General features: G+C 39.3%; 1 protein-coding gene and 1 pseudogene across 2 annotated transcripts in view; both read left to right on the top strand.

Annotated features, from left to right (window-relative positions):
- The window catches only part of glrbb (glycine receptor, beta b), a 61,024-nt gene that overhangs the window by 11,581 nt on the left and 26,394 nt on the right, over positions 1 to 23,049 (top strand). The window contains exons 3-4 of the mRNA XM_004086476.5: positions 19,239 to 19,345; positions 21,347 to 21,414. Of these exons, the coding sequence (XP_004086524.1) occupies positions 19,239 to 19,345; positions 21,347 to 21,414 (175 nt within the window). The remainder of the gene's footprint in view (positions 1 to 19,238; positions 19,346 to 21,346; positions 21,415 to 23,049) is intronic.
- LOC144994819 (uncharacterized) lies at positions 17,547 to 18,184 on the top strand (annotated as a pseudogene). Its single transcript, XR_013658463.1, has one exon. The product of XR_013658463.1 is annotated as an uncharacterized LOC144994819 (transcript).

The raw sequence follows: 23,049 nt of genomic DNA, 5'->3' as shown, positions 1-23,049 counted from the left end.
TTTGTAAGGAGCAGAAAGCTAAATGTGTTTTTTTGCAGGAAACCCATTCAGTTGAAGAAGATGTAAACTTGGGACCTCTCATTCAGCTGGTGTTATGATACTTTTAAACAAATTCCCGGGAAAAGTTATTAACCATTTTGGGGATACCTATGGCCATTGGTTGATATTAATATTTGAGTTTAACGGTGAAATGTTTATTTTGGTTTGTGTATATGGTTATAATGAAAGAGCTAAAAACAAAACACTCCTCTCAGACTTATGTAAACAAATTCTAGACCTTAAACACGCTCATTTAACTGATAATGTCATAGTTGGAGGTGACTTTAACTTGGTGCCGACCTTTGGTTAGACAGACATCCACCTAGAGCACAATGTCACAAGTTTGATGATCTGGTTGTTGAATTTATGAATGTTGTCAATTTAGTTGATTATTGGAGAATTCTGAACCCAGTGACCAGGCAATATACATGGTTTAATGCTGCAGGAAATGGACAATCTTCAAGGTTAGATTATTGGTTAATATCTTCATCATTAGTAAAATATATTGATAAATGTTCCATTTCTGCTTCACCCTTAACAGACCACTGTGTTGTTTCCTTATCCCTTCAATGTAATCGGTCAGTAACTGATTTAATTCAAATTTGGAAATTCAACAATATGCTTTTGGAAGATTCCTGTTTTTGCAACAAGGTTAGAGAATTAATAACAGAAGTTGATGCTTTGGACATGTCACCTGTGAGTAAATGGGAATGGTTTAAGTTTAAAATTAGAAGTCTTGCAATTGATTTTAGTAAAAGTGCCTTTAGATTGAAACGTCTAAAACAACAAAATATTTTAAGAAATATTAATGACCTATGTAAAAAGATGGATTTGTCGACTGAGGAATTATTAGAATTAAGTAAATTACAAAGCGAGTTAGACGTTTTGTATATTGAAAAAGCTAAAGGTGCATTTGTAAGATCCCGAGCTCGCTGGATTGAAGAGGGAGAAAAAAATACCACATATTTTTTTAATCTTGAAAAACAAAGGCAATTAAAAAAGCAAATTAACAAATTATCAGTAAATAATTTTGTTTATGAAGACCAAGGGGAGCTTAACAAAGAAATACACACTTTTTACTCCAATTTATATAAGTCCTATCCTTCCGAAGCTGACTGTGAAATTTTATTCGAAAGCATTGAAGGATTGAACCAAAACATTGATTTAGAATTTAAGCATTTTATGGATAATGATTTAGACATTGAGGAAATGGATGCTGCTGTACTAAAGATGTCCTCTGGGAAATCTCCTATGGAAGCGATTATGTAGCATAAATAAAAAGCAAAGTCAAAACCAGAAATGCTTTTTCATTTTCAAAATGAAGCTGCATTTTTTGACTCAAAAATAAAATGAAAAAGCAATCCACCAAAATGCTTTTTCATTTCCTTCCTCAACACAGCTTATTCTGTCACTTAATTAAAATTGAAATGAAAATGGTATTTGACATTTCATTTTCTAACAGTTCTCTGGTAAATGTGTAGCATAATTCATTTAGAAATGTCTAATTTGACCATTAAAATGGATTAATAGAAATGCTTTTTAATTTTCAAAATGAAGCTGCATTTTTTGACTCAAAATTAAAAAGAAAAAAAATACTTCAAAATGCTTTTTCATTTCCTTCCTCAATACAGCTTATTCTGTCACTTAATTAAAATGATAAAGAAAATGGTATTTGACATTTCATTTTCAAAAAGGTCCCTGGTAAATGTGTAGCATAATTCATTTAGAAATGTCTCATTTGACAATTAAAATGGATCAACAGAAATGCTTTTTAATTTTCAAAATGTAGCTGCATTTTTTGACTCAAAATTAAAATGAAAAAGCAATATTTCAAAATGCTTTTTCATTTTATACTTGAAACCGCTCATTCTGTGTCATAATTAAAACGAAAATGCAAAGAGGGGATTGCATTTGCATTTTAACATCCACCCCGCGCAAGTTGTCACAATATTCAATTCGAAAAGGCATTAGCAGAGGGGAGGCGGGGCGATGACGTCACTGCTTTCTCCGTGTGTCCGGCCGCTGACTGACGCACACACACGCACCAGGAGCAGACTGTTAGCGGCAGAGACGAGGGTTTTGTGATGGTTGTGAACTTCTGATGAGTTTCCACAGCTTCTCATGACTACATAGCAGCATGTCCGCCTTCTGCGGTCCTCCTCCTGACGCACCGCGGACAAGCTTTGTTCTTCGGACCGCCAGCTGCCTTCGCACAGCGGAGCGCGAAGCTCCCGACGATCGCTGAAGGCGGAAATGCTGCCTGCTGCGATCTGAGAAACCATCATATGAATTTGTGTTTCCAGTGGTGTCCAGAATAAAATAAAGACTGATGTAATTCCCAGATATTTACACCTTGATCTGCAGCTTCGTGGTGAATTTGCTGTTTGATTTATTAAGATCCAGGAATCCAGGTTTGAGCAGGCCAGGTTCAGCGGTTTTTGAACAGGACCCGGTTTTACGTAATCTTAATGTGAAAAATGCAGCAGAATGTTCCTTTAGTGCCCTCGCGAATCAGAAGCTGTGAATCGTAAGCCAACTTTAGCGTCGCCTGACCGCACGGATTTAAAAACATATGATGGAGCAGAGCAGGCAGTAAAATATTAGCATAACTGTAATAAAAGCACATTATGAAGATAGTCTCCTGCAGCTTCGCGCTGAGTGAGTGTTTTTGGTCCAACCAGAAACGTTTAGCATCGAGAGATCTGCTGTCTGTTGATGGAGCTCCAGCTGTCATCAAACAGCAAATTCACTGCGAAGCTGCAGATCAAGGTGTAAATATCTGGGAATTACATCAGTCTTTATTTTGTTCTGGACACCACTGGAAACACAAATTCATTTGATGGTTTCTCAGATCGCAGCAGCATTTCCGCCTTCAGCGATCGTCGGGAGCTTCGCGCTCCGCTGTGCGAAGGCAGCTGGCGGTCCGCAGAAAAAAGCTTGTCCGCGGTGCGTCGGGAGGAGGACCGCAGAAGGCGGACATGCTGCTACGTAGTCCTGAGAAGCTGTGGAAACTCATCAGAAGTTCACAACCATCACAAAACCCTCGTCTCTGCCGCTAACAGTCTGCTCCTGGTGCGTGTGTGTGCGTCAGTCAGCGGCCGGACACACGGAGAAAGCAGTGACGTCATCGCCCCGCCTCCCCTCTGCTAATGCTTTTTCGAATTGAATATTGTGACAACTTGCGCGGGGTGGATGTTAAAATGCAAATGCAATCCCCTCTTTGCATTTTCGTTTTAATTATGACACAGAATGAGCGGTTTCAAGTATAAAATGAAAAAGCATTTTGAAATATTGCTTTTTCTTTTTAATTTTGAGTCAAAAAATGCAGCTACATTTTGAAAATTAAAAAGCATTTCTGTTGATCCATTTTAATTGTCAAATTAGACATTTCTAAATGAATTATGCTACACATTTACCAGGGACCTTTTTGAAAATGAAATGTCAAATACCATTTTCTTTATCATTTTAATTAAGTGACAGAATAAGCTGTATTGAGGAAGGAAATGAAAAAGCATTTTGAAATATTGCTTTTTCTTTTTAATTTTGAGTCAAAAAATGCAGCTTCATTTTGAAAATTAAAAAGCATTTCTATTAATCCATTTTAATGGTCAAATTAGACATTTCTAAATGAATTATGCTACACATTTACCAGAGAACTGTTAGAAAATGAAATGTCAAATACCATTTTCATTTCAATTTTAATTAAGTGACAGAATAAGCTGTGTTGAGGAAGGAAATGAAAAAGCATTTTGGTGGATTGCTTTTTCATTTTATTTTTGAGTCAAAAAATGCAGCTTCATTTTGAAAATGAAAAAGCATTTCTGGTTTTGACTTTGCTTTTTATTTATGCTACATAATCGCTTCCATAATCTCCTGGCTTGGATGGTTTAACAGCAGAATTTTATAAATTCTTTTGGTCAGATATAAGACGTTTGTTACATGAAGCTTTTCTGGAATGTATCTCAGCAGGTAGCCTTTCTAACACAATGAGACAGGGGTTCATCACTTTAATCCCCAAACCTAACATAAACACTTTATATTTGGATAATTGGAGACCAATTACTTTGTTATGCAATGACTATAAAATTTTAGCTCATGTTTTTGCAGAGCGTCTATACAGAGGACTGAAGGATGTAGTGGATGAGTGTCAGTCAGCATTTATTAAAGGAAGAAATATTCATAATCACATCAGGTTGGTAGTAGATTTGTTGGATTATTGTGACTTTGTTGACCCCGATAGTTTGATATTATTTCTAGATTTTTATAAAGCATTTGACACATTGAAGCATTCCTTTTTAATTAAAGCCCTGAAATTTTTAGGATTTGGTGATAAATTTTGTAATATTATTAAAATGTTTTATAATGATATTTATAGTTCAGTTTCCTTAAATCCAGGAATTACTCCCCGATTTGTAATTAAAAGGGGTATCCGACAAGGTTGCCCCATCTCACCCAAACTGTTTATATTAGCTACTCAGTTATTAACCATTCTCATAAAACACAGTCATGATATTCAAGGTATTTCTATTTTTGATAAGCAATACAAAATTAGTCAGTTTGCAGACGATACTGCTTTACTTCTAAAAAACGTTGCAGAGGTTGTTAAAGCTCTAAGTAGGCTTCAGTTATTTTCCAAAGCATCAGGATTGAAGTTAAATATTCCCAAATGTGAAATTCTCCCCATTCACTCATGTCAGCACCAAGCTATTGAAGCCATTAGGGTTGTTCATGAAGTGAACTATATGGGTGTATTATTGTCTAAAAACACAATAAGGAGGGAAGAAGTCAACATTACAAACCGGCTCTTGGACAATGAGCGTGCGGCTCTTTGCGTCTCGTCATATTTTCCATATCCTGTGCCTCATTTCATAATTTTTTCCCTCTTAAACCACACTCAAACCATCAGAGGGTATTAAAATAAATAATTAATAATAAAAGTAATCTGGCAGCGTGTGTGTGTTTGATTCTGCTCCCGACACATACGTGACCGCCAATCATTTGCGCGGGTTACGCCCACTGCCGGAACACATAGATAAAGATTTATGTGCGTGCAGACCGTTACCCTCATGGTCAAAATGGTGAAATTCAGAGTATACAGATAAACACAGGATGTTTCTGGAAGAACGGGAAGATTCTTACTTTTTACTGAACAGAATAGCGTCACGATGTTTATTATTATGAGCTTTTGGGAGCAGTAACATTGGTCATGGCAGAAAAGAACAAAACGTATCCCGGAGAAAATGAAAAACTTCCTGATCTGACACAAATTGTCTCCTTTATTAACAAGTTGAAGCTTTTCAAAGTGCACATTCAAAACGGCAATCATCCCACTTTCCTTCTTTGCGGAGCTCAAACAGCAGGAAGCTGCAATCAGAATGAATGAAGCGCAGAACGTGACGCTGCTTGCGCAACTGGACAGAAACGACCGCAGATCCCTTTTCTCATGGATCCTTTAATGCAGAGACTGACTCCCTGAGATCCCTGCTGGTCACTGATGAGGCAGCGAGAGAACCGGAGATAAATGAGCAGAAATCTCTTTGAAAGAAGGCCCTGTTATAATTTGGAGAACAGACATCGGTCCGTTCTGACCGACACCCACCTAAAGGAGCTGATCAGAGAGGCTACAACTGGCCCGGGGCTTAGCCCCGCCTTCTGCCCCTAAGACTCATGGGAAGGGGGGCATTTTCAGTGTAAAACCATGAGCCAGGTAGCTGTTAGCAGAATTGAGTTCCATGCCGTTTTGGCTGAATGAGTGTGTATCGTAGTTACCGGGTTCCTAATACGTAGTACGGGTTCCACCGTACTAATGTGAGCAGGAAAGAGAGGACGTGAATGACACAGTCAGTTAGATTATAACTGACTTAGAATAAACTGATTCATTGCAATTTATTAATATTTAAGAAATTATTTGCTTTTGATGCAAATTTAAGTCATATAATTTTGAATAAAAAAAACATATAAAAGCAAGATATTCTAATGAAGGTCTAAATTAATTTAAGTTGCACACAACTGAAATGTAATGTATTTAATGTGTTTATTGTGAATATGAATGACTCAGACACCAGGGGCCTGTTTCAGAAAGGAGGTTAAGTATAAACTCTGAGTGCGTTAACCCTGAAATCAGGGAAACCCTGGGTTTTCTGTTTCAGAATGGGAGGTTTGTTAAACCAGAGAAAGCAGAGTAAGTCAAACCCGTTTCTGAAAGAGAGGTAACTTATACTCCGAGTCAGTGTCCATGGTTACTTATGCTGTGAACCTAACCTGGTCGGGAGCAGGTTTTATTCCCTAAACTCAAGGTTTCTGCCGGTCCCCTCCCCTTTTTAAAGACGAAGCGGTATTTGTCGCTTTAACCTTCATTGTCCAAATTTCCGTCACACAGACAGAGACGGTCTAAGTGACAAGAATGACTTGTTCTTTTTTGGAGGACCCAATAGACGAGGAGGCTGCATTAATTCGTAGAGAATTATATTTACCTCGTACGAGGATTTTGAGAAGACTCAATATTTTGTCCTCGCTCCATACGTTTTTGTTTGAGCGTTACCGTTTTTCGTTGCAGTCAATTACATATACAATGAAAACAACATTAGGTCTTGCTATGTAGATGTTTCATATGTCAAATATTGTCAACAAAGCCTACATCCATGACATGCTCACATTTTGACCTGATTGATTTATGTTTTTATACTTCATTTTTAGCTGCTGCCATGTTCTTTTAATTGCATCTACATGAAAATGAAATCAGGGACATTTGATTAGATTAATGTAACAATTACTTTTTGGAAACACAATTTTCTAGCACTGCTTACTTTCTTAATCCCATATAAACCTATACCACTTGATCAATACAAGGGTAGTGTTGCAGTGTGTGTGTGCTGAGCGGGGTGCGATCCACGAGAGACAAGGGGAGGGGCGAGTGCAGGTGCAGATGGGGGGGGGGGGGGGTGAGCACGGAGCGGAGGTGTGTGGGTGGGACATATTGTGTGTTCAGAGGACGGAGCACTTAGTTTAATAAAGAGAAGGTGTCATTCCCAGAATAACTGTTTTGGAGTCATTCTTAATCCGCTCTGGAGGTTGAGGGTTTCCAACGGGAAGTGAACCCCGAAGGAGAATTCCCTTCGGCCCTGAAGGAAATCTCCGCTGCGCTTCTGACCACGGTCGGTCGGAAAGACGAGAGAAAAGAAAGGAGAAGTCTTCTCGCAGCGAAAGGTTCAACAGTAGACAAAAGTTCACTTTTAGAAACACAATTGCATGTATTAATATTAAACTGACCAACGTTTGCAAGAGGGGAAGGTTAACAAAAAAGTCCTCTAAACATTATCAACATTAAATGCATTCCCCCCCCCCAGATTGGTTCTGTACACTATGCAGCATTTCATGCATTTACACCAGGAATAACACTTCAAAAGTACACCTAAATATCGCCATTTTTTATTTCACACCTTATTACAGCCAATATTTTATAACAATGATTTAAATGCAAACTTAGGCATTAACTTGAGCAGCTATGTTTTTCCACGCTAACTGTCTCTGTTTTGCAGATGCAGCGGTGTTGCTTTTCTTCTGGAATATCTGCTCATATTCACTGTAACTCTGCAGCAGCACGTCAAGTTCAGCTGGCAAAAAATACGCAGACCTCTTTTTTTCACGGTTGCCATGGTGACTCGTGATATCTGCGCTCCATTGATAATGGCTTCTTATAGTCGCGGTGCGCACGCTAAACTCCGAATCAGTCCACTCAGAGTTGATTGACCTAACTCCGATCAACTTCTCTGAAACAGAAAACTCAGAGTTGTTAATCTCCCGATTGACCAACTCAGAGTTCAAGTTCAACCTCAGAGTTGGTTGAACCTCCTTTCTGAAACAGGACCCCGAAGGATGCTCTGTCCAGATGTTTGAGTATTTGTTGGTGTAAGTATCATTGAAAGAGCAATGTTGAGACACAAAGAATTACCAGTTAAATGCTGTTGGATAAACGATGAAATATTCAGTTTTATCATCATAAATCTGACTTCAGAGGAGTCACATTCTCACCAGCATCAACCTTACTACCCGTCACTGAGTAGTTGTGTGTCAGAGAGAGGCAGAGAAAAGAGTGAGATGAAGAGAGAGAGAGTGTGTGTGTATGAAATGAGAGAGAGGTGCCTGTGTGTGTGGAGGGGGTATCTGACCTCTAGGGTAGACTCTGTGTTAACTCTGGCTAAGCTGCATTGATGTGTGTATTGAGGGTGGACACTTTTCTTGAAATAATCACAATTACAATACTGCTGTTCTGTTGTAGGGAGAGGAGTGTGTTATGGACAATAATACAGCTTTAATTGCGTGTGTGTGTGTGTGTGTGCGTGCGTCTTGGCAGGTCAGTGTGTGGTATGGCTCTTTGACTCTCACAGTGAAAAAATTCGGCTCTTGGTGTCAAACTTGTTCGCCACCCCTGACGTAGGCTATCGTGGTAGGAGAGTGACTACCTTAATTCCACAGGTGCCCAATCACCTGGATCGGAAAGAACTGCCCAAGGACGGAACAGACTTGTATTTCTTTTTTTAGATATTGTTTTGATTAAGAAAATTTTATATATTTTTATTGCATTATTTTTTTGTGAACCAACCTGGTATATTGGGTTTAAAATTGAACTAAAAAGTATTTTTCTGAAAACCTTGCAAGGTAAAATTTGACCAACCCCGGGGTTAACCAATTTTCTTTCTACACAAATTTTATTGGGTTATCAGGTTTAATTGTTCATGTTCTGGAACTATTTGAAAGTGTTTTTGTTAATTCCTATCAATTTATAAATGGTTAAAAGTAAAAAAAAAAAATCACAATTGTGGTCTGTGGTTATTTATTTAATTTAGTCTTTTCAACTGCTCCTCTTAACCTAGAACTATTCTGGTCCAACTCGGCATTTGAGGTGCTACACTATAATTCACTAATGTCACATGGTGCTAAAGCTTGCTTTTATGCCTTATATGCAGTCAAGAGCATCATTTATTCTGCAGAAACATGCGGTTTGCCTAGTTCTATTTTGGATAACATGCTGGAGACAGAACAACAGATTTTAACGTTTTTTTAGCTTAGCCATTGAAGGTGCATCAAGGGTTTGGCTATCTCCTTGCTAAATGATGTTGAGGTTTATTCTTTTTTTCAGAAATAAACACATACCAAGGTCTGCTTAGAATATGAAGCTGAGAGTGCCATATTATTTATTTATTTTTAGCTCCATTTTTATTTTCTTTATCTTATACCCATATGTAAACATGCTAAATCAAAGAAAACAACTGCTTTGGTTTTCTGTTTTATTATTATGGGAGTTCCTTTATTACAAACTGTATGGCAAACTATTTTCTAATATGATGTGTAAACACAGTTTCAGTTTTTAGCAAACAGTTTTTTTATGTGGTGTTGGTTTTGATAACAGTTCAAACTGCAATGGTGGAAAGGTAGAGCAGTCCACCTCTGAATGGAAGATTGCAAATTTGATTCCCGCCTTACATGCCTTCATGGGAAAGTATTCCTGAGTATCTTTACACAACCTCACAATGCTCAACCTCAACGCACAACCTCACAATGTACCGCTTCAATCTCAAGTTGTGATAGGAGTTGCCGTTTGTGGATGTTCGAGCATTAGGCTACCAGTTGTTTGGCAGTTAGCCTTAATTTTGGGTTTCGAAGTAAATGGTAAATGGCGTATACTTGTATAGCGTTTTTCTACTTACAAGGACAAAGTGCTTTTACAGTCACAGACCCATTCACCCAGTCACACACACATTCACACACACATTCACACGAAGCATCCATTCATTCCACATTCTCTGCATGTAACCTCTCTGGGTGGGATTGCTTGAGTAGTAGCATTCTAACAGAACCTTTTTCTCACATTAAAGGCCCGTACACACCGGGGCGGATAACAGCGCACGTTATTCGCCAGTGTTTTTCAACACGTTTTTTGTGTACACACCCAAGGGATTTTCGCTGACGATGAGCCGAGTGAACATGCAAATTCATTCCCTGACATTAGATGGCGCTTAATGTAAAACAGAAATACTCCTGTACACAAGGTGGCGCTGCGCAACTTTATGCTTCTTAAAGTCGCTTTTCACTCAGAAGAAGAGAGCAAGTATTTACGCACTTGTCAGAATCATACAAAAAAATATGAATATTTCCAGCACCAGTAGCTCCAGTTCCAGCGATGAAGAAATTATTGTTCTGTTGAATGATGACGCTACTAGACGCTACTAGATGCTAGACGCTACTTGGCCTATATCTTCTTCGCCGTTACGTATGTGTGCTCAGCAAGACAGTTTTGTGTTTTAGCGCCCCCAAGTTGTGTTTTACTGTAACTTCAGAAGCTCCAGACACGTGTGCAAAAGCGCCGTTCTCATTGGTCGTATAGTTTTTGACGCGGCGCGTCAAACCAAAAAAACAAACCCGAGGCGTTTTAAAAAAAATGACGCTTTTACGCGTGGCGTTTTTCGCGTCGGTGTGCACGCTCACATTGGTGCCCTTTGTTTAGTCACGAGGCGTTAAACGTCGGTGAATATCGCGCGCAGGCCTTCAGTCCATTTCCGTCTTGTTCCAGCAGCCTACTTTCCATGGTGCTCTGGTCCCCTAGCACCTGACGCAGACCTTGTTTGGCGGGGCGACGTCTAAGCCGGCATGACTTGTGGTTCATTATCTCTCATGGGTTATGAGGTAGGCAGTAGCATTAAGGGACCTGCCCAAGGGCACTCACTGGGTTCTGTTAATTGCACTGCATTGTTGTTGTAATTGCCCCATTACCATTGCTTGCCTGGGAATCGAACCCTGCCATGTCATTTTATGCAACTACCCCTGGCTGCAGCCTGCAGAACTGCACAACATAGTGGAATGCTGGAACGCTGAGGAATGTGTACACGCTGTGGAATGTTAACCCCACCCACATTGAGCCTGTCTTCTTCATTGGTTTTACAAGTTTCCATGTGCAATATTGCCACCTACCGGTTTTTAAGGAGTTTTTCCTTACCGTGAAGGGGGGGGGGGTCGTCTAAGGGCAGGAATAACAGTTTAGTTTAGTCTGTTTTGTTAAAGTTTAGTATTTTCCTAATGCATTCTTTGTATTCACGATCCCCTTTTTATTGTTTTTCATTGCACTAAATAAAAAAAAAATATTTAATTGAATTAAAGAATTTATACAGTGATTCCTGTCTTCTTATGCCTTTTACAAGTTTCCACGTGCATGTATTAGGGAGTTAATAAATTCTGTCTGGCCTCACAGACTCAAAAAAATAACTCATTGGATGAACTCAATTTAATTGTGGGCAGGATTTCCATCCAATAAATATGAGTAACCCCACCTCAAAAGAAAATTCTTCCATGTAACGAAATATAATCGAGTTAGTCGAACTCAATTTTATCAAGAAAGGCAAAGGGAAAAAAAATCATGCAACAGAAGTCTAAAGCCAGATTCGAACTCGGAACTGCTGCATTATAAACCCGCTAACTAAGTCACCAAGCTAACACTCCAATGACAAAATAAGGCCGCCGGTATAAATAAATAGACTCCTTATTTCTATGACTGACGCTCTTCGTGTATCGTCTTATTGGGAGAAGCCGAATCGAAACGATTTCATGCCACAGTTTCGTTTTTTACGTGGAAAAAACGAACTAAAGTTTTCACTTTTGAAAAGTCGAAGGATTTGAAGGACTAATAGTCATACCAGGCATTACATTAGATGAAGGAGTTGAACATTTTAATAGTTCAATGGTTAAAATAGGTGAAAAATTGTAGCCGTGAGACGGCAAAAAGCATAAAGACAAACAGGAAAACAGCATTCAACAGCATGTCCCTTACTTGAACTCAATTATTTTGGATTACTGGAGTTATAGGGGAAACTATTAATACATTTTGTGTTAGGTCAATTAAATGTAGATACAATCTTTTAAAATAAATATTTTTAAATAAAACAAACAGAATTTTATTGTGTTACATGAAAGAGGAACTTGAATCATTTTTTTGAGTAAAAAAAAATTGCACCATTCAAATTTTCCTCCCCTCTGTTCTCTTTCTTCCTCATACAATTCACAATGACACAAAATGTGCTCCACTGATTCTTCCCCTTTCCTGCAATCACAACTGCTGTGACAAAGGTGAATCAAATGCACGGGGTCAGCGTGGGCGGGGTTAACATTCCACATCAGACGGGCTCAATGTGGGCGGGGTTAACATTCCACAGCGTGTTCACATTCCTCTGCGTTCCAGCATTCCACTATGTTGACCCATTCTGCAGGCTGCAGCCAGGGCTTACTCATTTTATGTGGCCCGCAAGAGCATACAAGTTTTTAATTTCTTAAAATTAAAAAATTAAAATTGGTGTGTATTTATTCATCTCTAGGTGGAATTGGACTTGAAATATCGTATTGGGCAACTATACATTAGGACTCAAACACTGTCCACATAACCTAACCTGACAGAATCAAATTTAAAAGGATTTATGATAAAGTAACAAGCAAACATATGTTTTCTATGCAACTGTAATTATCACTTTAAAAAGTTATAATAAATATAAATATAATAAAGAACATTAAGGAGTAGTTATTTTTCATCACATTCAGTTAAATGTATAAGTTACATTTGGGCCTTTGAGGACAACCACTATGCTGATGTGGCCCTCAGTGAAAACGAGTTCGACACCCCTGCACTAAATCATCTACAAATGGACACGCCATGCTGCTTCACCTCTCTGAAATCAACTAAACTTCAACTTAACCTGCTCCAGACCAAGTTATGTTCAGAGCACAACTTGCTATGGCAATTTAACATACCCTGAAACATACCTCCTGTTTTGGAACTGAAAGCTGAGGTTATCCGCTTCCTTATCCTCAAATTTACCGAGGTAACTCACTGAACCTGCTTTCTGGAACAGGGCTCTGCTGCTTTTAAACAGCAGCTCTATGAAAATTTACTCTACAACCGGCAGTGATAACTTTTGCCATTTAACCCAAGTGTTATAAAAATCCAAGATCTTAGAAGGGTTGAAAAAAGACTGCTGTTCCACTTCCATCCTAGTGTAACATATCTGATACTTTCAAAAGTGTTGTTTTAACTTAATCTAGAGGGAATGTATATAGACACCTTAAGTGTTGAATTCAACTCTTTTAGAGTTGAATTGACATTGCTCATTTTGCTGTGATAGAGAATACGCTGGGTGGGTCACACGCTACCTGCTCTGCTCCATTCTGATGCATCCACCTGCAGACAAATAGATCCATGATCCATCGTCTGAACTGGAAACTGGATCATAACTGTACGATTAGTTGGCTCCGATGTTGCTCACCATTTTTGATGCACCGCTAATGTTAATGAACTCCTGCAGCTCTGCAGAAAATATGTCCTAGAAAACTACAGAGTTTGTTCAAATTTTGCCTACAAATGGTATAATCATAGTTAAAAGATTTTTTTTAACTTGTCCAGACAGATGAGAGCTGAAAGCCTCTTGGGTTGGACATATTTTACTGTTACAATAGGGGTTATGAATCTTTTGACACACTATTTGTATATTTGAATTAACCCCTTTTGTAATTTAGGCTAAACTTCATTCATCTTACTCATATCTGTTACAGTCTTTTACAGATAGAAGGGAAGAAGGGGGGGGGGGGGGTATAGAACTGTGAAGCAGCACAAAGCAACAAGTTGCTGGATGTTTACAATCATTACATTCAGGTCTCAAGTAATGTAAATCCAAAAGGGGCACCAATCAATCATCATCATTAAAAGATTACTGGTAACACTTTGAAAATAGATCAAAAGCTGATCAGAGCTGGACTCTGATAATGCAGTGGCATAATCTTGAGTTTGCTAAGCCAAACCACCTGGATGTGTCAAACCACTTTGGGTTTTCAGGGGTTTAAAATTGAACACTAAGCAGACATGTGTCTAAGTTCATTTTAAAACATATGGATGTTGATTCTTACTTCTGATGGAATCTGTAGGGATTTGTGGGCTTTCCAGTGAAATGGAATATGTCCGGTTTTAAAACACTATAATTCCAGGTATGTGTCATCCATATAAATGTATTCCTCAGTTGCCTTTGCGGTCTTTATTCCATTAGTTGGTCAAATGTGGCTTGGCTAGAAGATTTCTTGAAAAAAGGAAAAAGTTTGGTGTGGCCCCTGCACTGGAAAAAGCATGAGTAAGCTGTGTGACACATTTGGTGTTTAATGCTGTGGATGCCTGTGTATCAAGGAAACCACTTGTTTCCAGTTAAGATGTTGTGCTTGAGGTTGTATGAAATGTCTGTTAGACCAGACGGGAAAGGAAAGAGGTTTTGTTGGTGGGAACTGAGAGTTTCTCTTTGATCAGGGAGCAGTAGAACATATACACAGCGCACAGCATTCTCACAGAGCACTTCAACTCATCTTCAGAGCATGATAAGGCTCACATAATGATATGTAAAGTGCTTTAAAGAGTGCTTTGGCAGCAGAAATCTTTGCCACCCATGAAGAGGCTTTCTGTCTTTCCTGCCAGATTACCCCCCACTTCCTGTCCCTGTCTCACTGTTGTGTCGTCAGCCGAGCTCAGAAAATAAACCGTTTTTAGCTGAATAACTCTGGATATGGTGGTAATTTTCAGCTGAAATGTTTTTTCCTTTTTTAGAAATCTGCCTGTTAAAACTGAAAATAGAACTCAAGATCATGTTTTAATTCTTTTTATATGAGAACATACATTACATACCGTCCATTCCAATTCCCTATTGTTTCTGTTTGCTGTTTCTCACATCTTTGTTTTTATTTGTCTTTGTTAGATTTGTTTTTATTGACAATTTTAATCTTTTCTGGAACAGAACCTCATCTTATAAAACTGATGGGATTCACCTCAGTCCACTGGGCAGCAATGTTTCAGCTGCAAACATCAGAAACTCTGTCCAGTCATCACCGGCCCCCATCATGCCCCCACCAGTCCAGACCTCCTCCTCATCCGTGCAGACATCGGTCTGTGGAAGTGACTGACTGGATGTGGTATCACCTCCCCACATTCCCCAAAAAACTGCTTCAATTGACAGTGCTTCCTTGCCACCACCTACACCCCCTCCAGTCTATCCCATTAAGACCATTATTACAATCAGGTCTTCCATGTGGGGAAGTGCTGGGAGAAAAGCAAACATTAAGTGGCTTCGTCCACTAAAGGAAGCACCAAAACCTGAGGAAGCAGCTTCCACAACCACTCCACCCCCCTCTTTTAACATGGCACTTTTTAACGTTAGATCTTTGTCCAACAAAACATTTATCATAAATGATTTTATCCATGATTATAATATTGATGGACTCTTTTTAACTGAAACATGGCTGAGCACGGATGCATCTACTGTTCTCACAGAGGCTTCTCCACCCAATTTTAGCTTTGTTTTTTCAACCAGGGAGGGCAAAAAGGGTGGGGGTACTGCATCTATAAAGTCCAACTCCTTTGCAGTAAAGCAGATGTCATTAGATGAGTACCCCAGCTTTGAACATCACGCCTTTGTTTTTAACAGCCCTCCGGTTTTCTGCATCACAGTATACAGACCACCCAAACCAAGCTCTGTTTTTATTGAGGAGTTTTCTGAGTTTTTAGCATCTGTCCACACTTCCTTTAACATGATTTTAAGAACTGGTGACTTTAACCTGAATATAGACGGGAAGTCGGACTATTGCACCACTCAGTTCTTGGACTTGCTTGCTTCTCTTGATTTTAAACAACATGTCATGCAGCCGACTCACAACAGGGGGCGCACTCTTGACCTCGTCATCAGTCATGGTTTACCTACCAGTGTGTCCACTGTTGTGGACCTGGCTGTATCTGACCATTACTGTGTGCTTCTTAACATCACTGGTTTTATAAAATAAGAGACCTCTGTGAGAACGGTGAAGAAACGCTACTTGACTCCTGAGGTGGTCGAAAAGTTTATTACATCTGTTCGCTCCTACTCTCCACTTGTCTTGCCGGCCCCCTGTGATCTACTTGTTGAAAGTTTTAACAGTAAATTAAAATCCAGTCTCGACTCAGTTGCTCCTCTAAAATCTAAGAAGATAAGAATCAAACCCAGACCCCCCTGGAGAACTGAGGAAATTAAACAATTGAAGAGACGTTGTAGATCTGCCGAAAGACTTGATAAAAACTATCAACTATACCAAAACCAACTAAAACGATATAATCAAACAGTAAAACAGACCAGAAATTCCTACTTTGCGAACATCATTTCTGTAAATAAAAATAACCCCAGAGTCCTTTTCAGCACAATTGAATCTTTAATCAACAAATGTGAAAAAAAACACAAGGCCAGCCTCCGCCTCATTGTGTGAGGAATTTGCAGACCACTTCAGGAGCAAGATTGATTATGTCAGATCTGACATCATAAATGAACAGAAAAGCCTTTTTATTGGTAATGATGGCTTGATCTTATCTGAGGAAGCACTGGACAGTTTTGACCTGGTTGAAGCTGCAACACTTGGTCGAGTTTTCTCCCAAGTTAATCCAACAACTTGTTTTTTAGACCCCATCCCTACATCACTTTTTAAATCATTTTACGGGTCTTTTGAGAGTGAGATTTTAAATATCATGAACTCCTCTCTACAGACGGGAATCTTTCCTGCTGCCTTTAAAAAGGCAGTGGTGAAACCGTTACTCAAGAAAACAAATTTAGACCCTTCAGTTTTTAATAACTACAGACCTGTGTCCAACTTGCCATTTTTAATCAAGGTTTTAGAAAAATTTGTTTTTATTCAGCTAAATGAGTTTCTCTTACAAAACAACATTTTTGAGATAAACCAGTCTGGTTTTAGGACGAACCACAGCACAGAGACAGCCTTGTTAAAAATCGTTAATGATGTCAGGTGTGCCTTGGATTCAGGTCAGATCTCAGTACTAGTTCTACTAGATCTAAGTGCAGCATTTGATACTGTTGATCACCTGATCCTTGTAAACAGACTTAAAAGTCTTGGCCCTTCAGGGACTGTTCTCAAGTGGTTCGAGTCGTATCTCATGAAGAGAAACTTTATGGTAAGCATGGACACACACTTCTCTGGGGTCCATGAAATTAATTGTGGTGTGCCTCAAGGTTCCATCCTTGGCCCCTTACTTTTTAACATTTACATGCTTCCTCTGGGGAATGTCATCAGGAGCCACAACATCAGCTTTCATAGCTATGCTGATGATACCCAGCTGTACATAGCTATGTCTCCTGATGACACAAGACCAATAGAAGCACTTTTTAACTGTATTTTAGATGTAAAATTATGGATGGCAAATAATTTTCTGCAGCTCAACCAGGAGAAAACGGAAATTGTAGTTATCGGTCCTGAAGCCAAGAGGGAGAAACAGTTTCTGAAGCTACAGGAACTTTCATTTAGTCATTCAGAAACAGTCAGAAACCTGGGCGTTATCTTCGACTCTAAGCTAACTTTTATTCCACACATAAAACAGGTGGTTAAAACTGGTTTTTATCATCTCAGAAATCTGGCTACTCTCTTTTGCTAATATGGAGACGCTAATGCATGTTTTTATCATGAGTTAAATTGATTATTGTAACACCCTGCTTGCTGGTCTTCAAAAAAAACAACATTAGGAACCTTCAGCTTCTCCAAAATTCTGCTGCACGAGTTCTTACAAAGACCAGGAGGCGAGCTCACATCACCCCAATTTTAAAATCCCTGCATTGGCTCCCCATATGCTTCAGGATTGATTTTAAGATACTTTTAACAGTTTTTATATGTCTTAACGGTCTTGCGCCTTCTTATCTATCAGATCTTTTAGTGAAGTATGAACCCTCGCGGACCCTGACATCCTCTACCACTGGTCTGTTAACCATTCCAACTGTAAAAACCAAAACCTATGGAGAGGCTGCATTTCAGCACTATGGTCCCCGTTTATGGAACATGGTCTACTAGAGGACCTGAGAGCCGCAGAGAGCATTGATGCTTTAAAGAAAAGGTTAAAGACCCATCTGTTTAACCTGGCTTTTAGCTAATTTTTACTACTTTCATTTATTTATTCAGTTATTTATTATATGTATTTATTTATTTATTTTTATTTATTTATTCATCCATTTTATCTTGTTTTATGAACTTGAACTAGATTTTTAACGTGTTATTTTAATTTACCTTATTTCAATGTTTTATTGTTTTTATCAATATGTTTACTTTTTCATTCTCATTTTTATTTCCATTTTATTTCCGGTGCTTCCTCAGCTGGGACCTCTCCCTCTGGGTCGGCTGCTGTTCAGCCACTGCGGCTCTGGATGGGGACCTGCATCAACACTTAGCTGTGGTGGAGCGGTCCCCGCCTGTGATGCTGCATTTGGCTGGTCATGCGGCTGTTCACGGAAGGGGAGGTTCCAATTATCAGCGTTTCCAACGTCTTGTTTTCGTGCTCAGCCTGTTTCTCATTGTCTTTCCCCATCAGTTAAGGGGTGGGAGGTGTGAAAGGAGTGGGGGGCTAGGTACAGGGAGGGGGGCCCTATTTATTTATTTATTTATTTTTATTCATTTATTTATTTTGTTTTTTGTGCTTGTTTATTTTAATCGTCTTGCTTGTTTTTATATTTTGTTGTTTTAATGTAAAGCACTACGTGTTATATTTTTTATATGAAAAGTGCTTTATAAATAAAGTTTGATTTGATACGATGATTTTTTCTTCATTTTCTCTTTACATTTCTATGTTCTTTGTATTCCATGCTAGTTTGTAGTCCAAAGATATGCACGTTTGTGCAACATCATTTGAAATTAGCCTCCACATCTTCAATGCCCTTTGACTTCTTAAGTGTTGACAAGAAGCTTGTTTAATACAAATACAATAAAATAAGCACAAATACAAGATTAAGTGATCATTAAGATCTTGAATCATTAGTTTTCACGGCGGGAGTATAGTGGTATGGGTTACAGTTCACCATGTGTACTTTGCTAAGGAGATTCAGTGTGACTTAAAACCTTCATTTGGCCAGTTTGTCCAGAAATACCCCTTCAATGCCACCCTTGCCTCCCATTGTAGAGAAACATTCCAGAACATGTCCAAACACTCCAGCATGAAGTGGGTGGTCCAGCTTTTACGAGTTCAAATAATCTCCTTGTTGCTTTCCCAGCATACAGTTCAATGAGTGAGTACACAGAGCAGCTAGAAGTGGCAGCTCTTTTGCATCTGCACTGTTGCTGTGAAGGAATTTGACCCACTGATGTTCCCTCTCTATCTGCTTTGTTTGTAGGCAGCTGTCATCTGAGGATCTGGCTCGAGTTCCTGCAAATTCAACCAGTAACATCTTGAACAGGTTACTGATCACTTATGATCCCAGGATAAGGCCCAACTTCAAGGGTGAGGCTTTGTCTGCTTTGTCTTAATTTACAGTTCTGGGCTGCTGCCATGCAAATAAAATACATAAAGACCTGATGTTGGGGCACACATGTGTGCAGTGTTGACATGCAGATGTTACATAAAACTCCCGTTTTCTTTTTCATGCCTGCTCCTTATGTTGTATTTTCTACCTAATCTCCATCATTACACTAGTTATCAAAAGCACATTATTATCTTATGTAACATTGACATTTGTCCTCATACTAATATGCTTGCAGGTCTGGATGAGGCCAGTAATCTCACAAAAAAAGAGAATTGAATCAATGATAAAAAGATTAAACTGAGGGAAATCCCCCCAAACCCTGTATTATTTTCCATAATTCTATATAAGTAATGTTTCCTGTAATCACAAATCAAAGATTGAGTGCAGCTGCATTCTGTTGTCCTCAGTAAGAACATTGAAAATCAAAAATGTCCAAAAAGAGAGACAAAATATAATGGTAGAATGGCATTATGTAAGCAAGTGGGAATGCTGAGAAAATGTACTGAAGGCTTCCAGACATATCACACATGACTAGAACATTTGAGTTGTCTGTAAAAATGCTCATGCGAGGGCTGTGTACTGAAGCTGGGCCCTAAAGAGGCTGAATCTGTCTAATTACATCTTTCTGATGAAATGTCTGAAACGTTTAAACTCAACTTATCATCAATGAAGGGACTATTTTGTAACTTCTGCTATAAGGCACACCAAATTATATAAGGCATTGAGCAAAAAGAGTCAGAGAGAAGACCAGCAGTCAGACTTTAATAACTGTGTTCACTTTTGTGACACGTTACACATCAGCCACGTTAGCCTGTTCACAATTCATGTAACCTGCACCTATGCAATAGACTGAAACAGCTAAAACAAACATAACTGCTAATTCCCAACCTTGTTAAAACTTACAAACACGTTTGTGTCTTAGTGCAGAAAATATGGTAATTCAATTGCTTCTAAAATATCACCAACTGCTCAAAGCTGCTAAATAAGGTTGAAAATGGTTATTGGCTCAGAAGTCTTTGTACAGCTGGATAATAGTTCAAATAAAGAAAAATAATTTAAAAAACGTAGGTTTTTATGAAGCAGGGTAAAATTGTAAATCTGTTTAACTGTTCAATCCTTCTAAAGCACAACATTTGCACAAGAGCACAATTGTTTAAAGCTTCCCTCATCCACTTCTAAAGAAATCCAACAGACCAGCATTTCTAACTCCATGAAAAAAAACAAGACAACTTGGAATCTGTTGAAGGAGATGGGCTTTTGGCCACTATAATAATAATTATAGAGCTAAAACGTTCTGATTTTACATGCTAAGAATTTACAGAAATACCAGAAAATGTATCTCATCCTGACTGGATATGCTGCACAAGTCTTTGTTTCATTCTTCACTCCTCACACAGCAGGAGCAGATATAGTCTAACAAGTGAAGCCAGACTGCCTGACTTTGGTGTGTCTGCAGACCGTATTCATCCTCTGGTTCCTGCAGTGGGAGCTGCACTCCTGTCTGAACTGCAGTGATCAGGCTCACTCCCTCCCTGACCGACTGGAACTGGTCCAGCAGCCAAACATCTGCTCTTGATTTCAGGGTGGGCTGCAAGCTCCCTTTCCATTGACATCCATGTCATAATCTCCAAAAAAGCAGCTCAACTGCACCGTGTTCAGGCATTTTCCACGGCCTCCAAAACGAGGAGCGATGCAGAAACTGTTTCTGAATAGTTCTGGATCCAGTTGTTTGTCAAAGAAGAAATGAGCTCTATGCTACCCCCACAATGGGTGCATTAGCTAAATTAATAGAGGACATCTTAACATGATTCACTCTACGCTGCTTGTTAGCATCTCATGATCAATAAGAAAATCAATTCAAGAATGGAATAGAATTCAGTGTTTCTGCCTGCAGGAACAACAGGCAATGCAGAGCTTGACTTTTAATCTCAGAGCAGTTTTCAGTCAAAAACTCACTTCTTTCCTTCCTCTGAATGCAGGAATTCCTGTGGAGGACAGAGTGAACATTTTCATCAACAGCTTCGGCTCAATCCAGGAAACCACCATGGTGAGAATCTGCTCCATCCTGCTCCAACAGGACCTCCAGAAATCAATTCTGTCCATCTGAAAACTGCCGAACTGTGCAGAGGATTGAAGCGGGAGGGTTTCCTACAGGCCAGAACAAATGAATCATTATGAGCATTGTGTAGTTATAATGCTTCATTTATCAGAGGAATAATTGCTGATGTGTGATTTGAATGATAATTAGTTGGTTCTTAGTCACTCATAAAACAAAAGCTTTACAGCTGAAAGAAAAGCAAAGAGTTTGGAAGCTGCTGGAAGAAAAATCTGTAAACAGGAGCAGACGAGCTCGGGCAGCAGGGAGTGTCTGCATCATTTCAGCATGATTGTAGGGGTGCACACAAACACTTGTGTGCATTTACGGGTGAACATGCACATCAGCATGCTGGAGTGAGAGGAGCAAAAGCTTCTGGAAGCACGAGAGCGACTCAGCTCTGTCCTGTCCTGATAAATCACAGAAGGAAATGAGGGGCCCCTCATCTGAAACAACTTTCCGTCTTTATCGGTTTCATTTTGTTCATTTTCACTGGAATGATCTTGGACAGCCGGGGGTTTGACTGGAGTTAGAAAAATCAGCTAAACACCCACATGCAGAAGACCAAGAAAGAAAGAACGACAGAAAAGAGTGAATAATAGATAATGGAGACACAGAGTGAGTCATAAGAAAAAAAAATAGACTGACAAGGACAAAAAAAACCTAAGAGGCGGAAGGGAAGATGCTGAGAAGAATAAAACCACACACAAAAAAGGGAAAAGATAAAAAAGAGAGAAAAAATAGCCATGCGATCCCAAAAGACACTTGTCTTTTCTCTCTGAGTGCTCTGAAAGCAACAGAAGTTAAAAATGTACAAGGAGGAGGAGAAAAAGCAACAACAGCTGGTCACTTTTTCCCTTAGTTTATCACTCTTTAGGGTGTCTGCTTCCAGGAACCCGTCCTTCATCCTTTACACCTCCCTCAGCCAACCAAACACCACCTCCTTAGCAGTATTTAATACGCTTATTTTCATTTTATGATTGGATACCTCAGTAATTGATGTTGTGAGCTGCATTAACCTGCAGTTGTGTGTTATTTCACCAGTCCTCAGCTGGAGTTTTCCTTGATGATTACAACAGCGGCAGTGTTAAATCTCTCAGAGATCGAAAGCTGCACTGGCAGCTTGATGGTGAGCCAGGAGGGAGATATATGTCCTTGTCTGCTTTTCAGAAAAGGCAAACGTGTGGGAAATGGCCCGGGTCTCTGTGAGCCAGAGCCCAGCAGAGGCTGCTTGTGCGAGGACTAAAATGAGGATGGGCACAAAGGACAGCTGGCCTTCCTAAATTAGACATCAACTACAGGAAAACAGGTTCCCCTCCCTCCCTGAAAGGTTAATGCATAATGTGAGCAGCTGCTGAGTTTCCAACCCTGCTGTGAGATGCATGTGAAAACGTTCAGAACCTAAAGGCTTTAGATAGTTACTTTTTTTCTGGTGATATGCAGAAGCTGAGAAAAACAAGTCTCTAAGGTCTGCATTGAACTGGAATGCCCTGAATATAAAAGGATTATTGTTTGGTCAGAATTATAAATTGTAAAATAAACTGCAGCACACTGCTGGGATTTTGTTTCCTTTAAGGGAAGGAAAGG

Source organism: Oryzias latipes, chromosome 10 (genome assembly GCF_053564925.1).
Source record: "Oryzias latipes strain Hd-rR chromosome 10, Olatipes_Hd-rR_3.1".
NCBI classification, from domain to species: domain Eukaryota; kingdom Metazoa; phylum Chordata; class Actinopteri; order Beloniformes; family Adrianichthyidae; genus Oryzias; species Oryzias latipes.
This window is presented reverse-complemented; position numbering and strand designations above follow the sequence as displayed.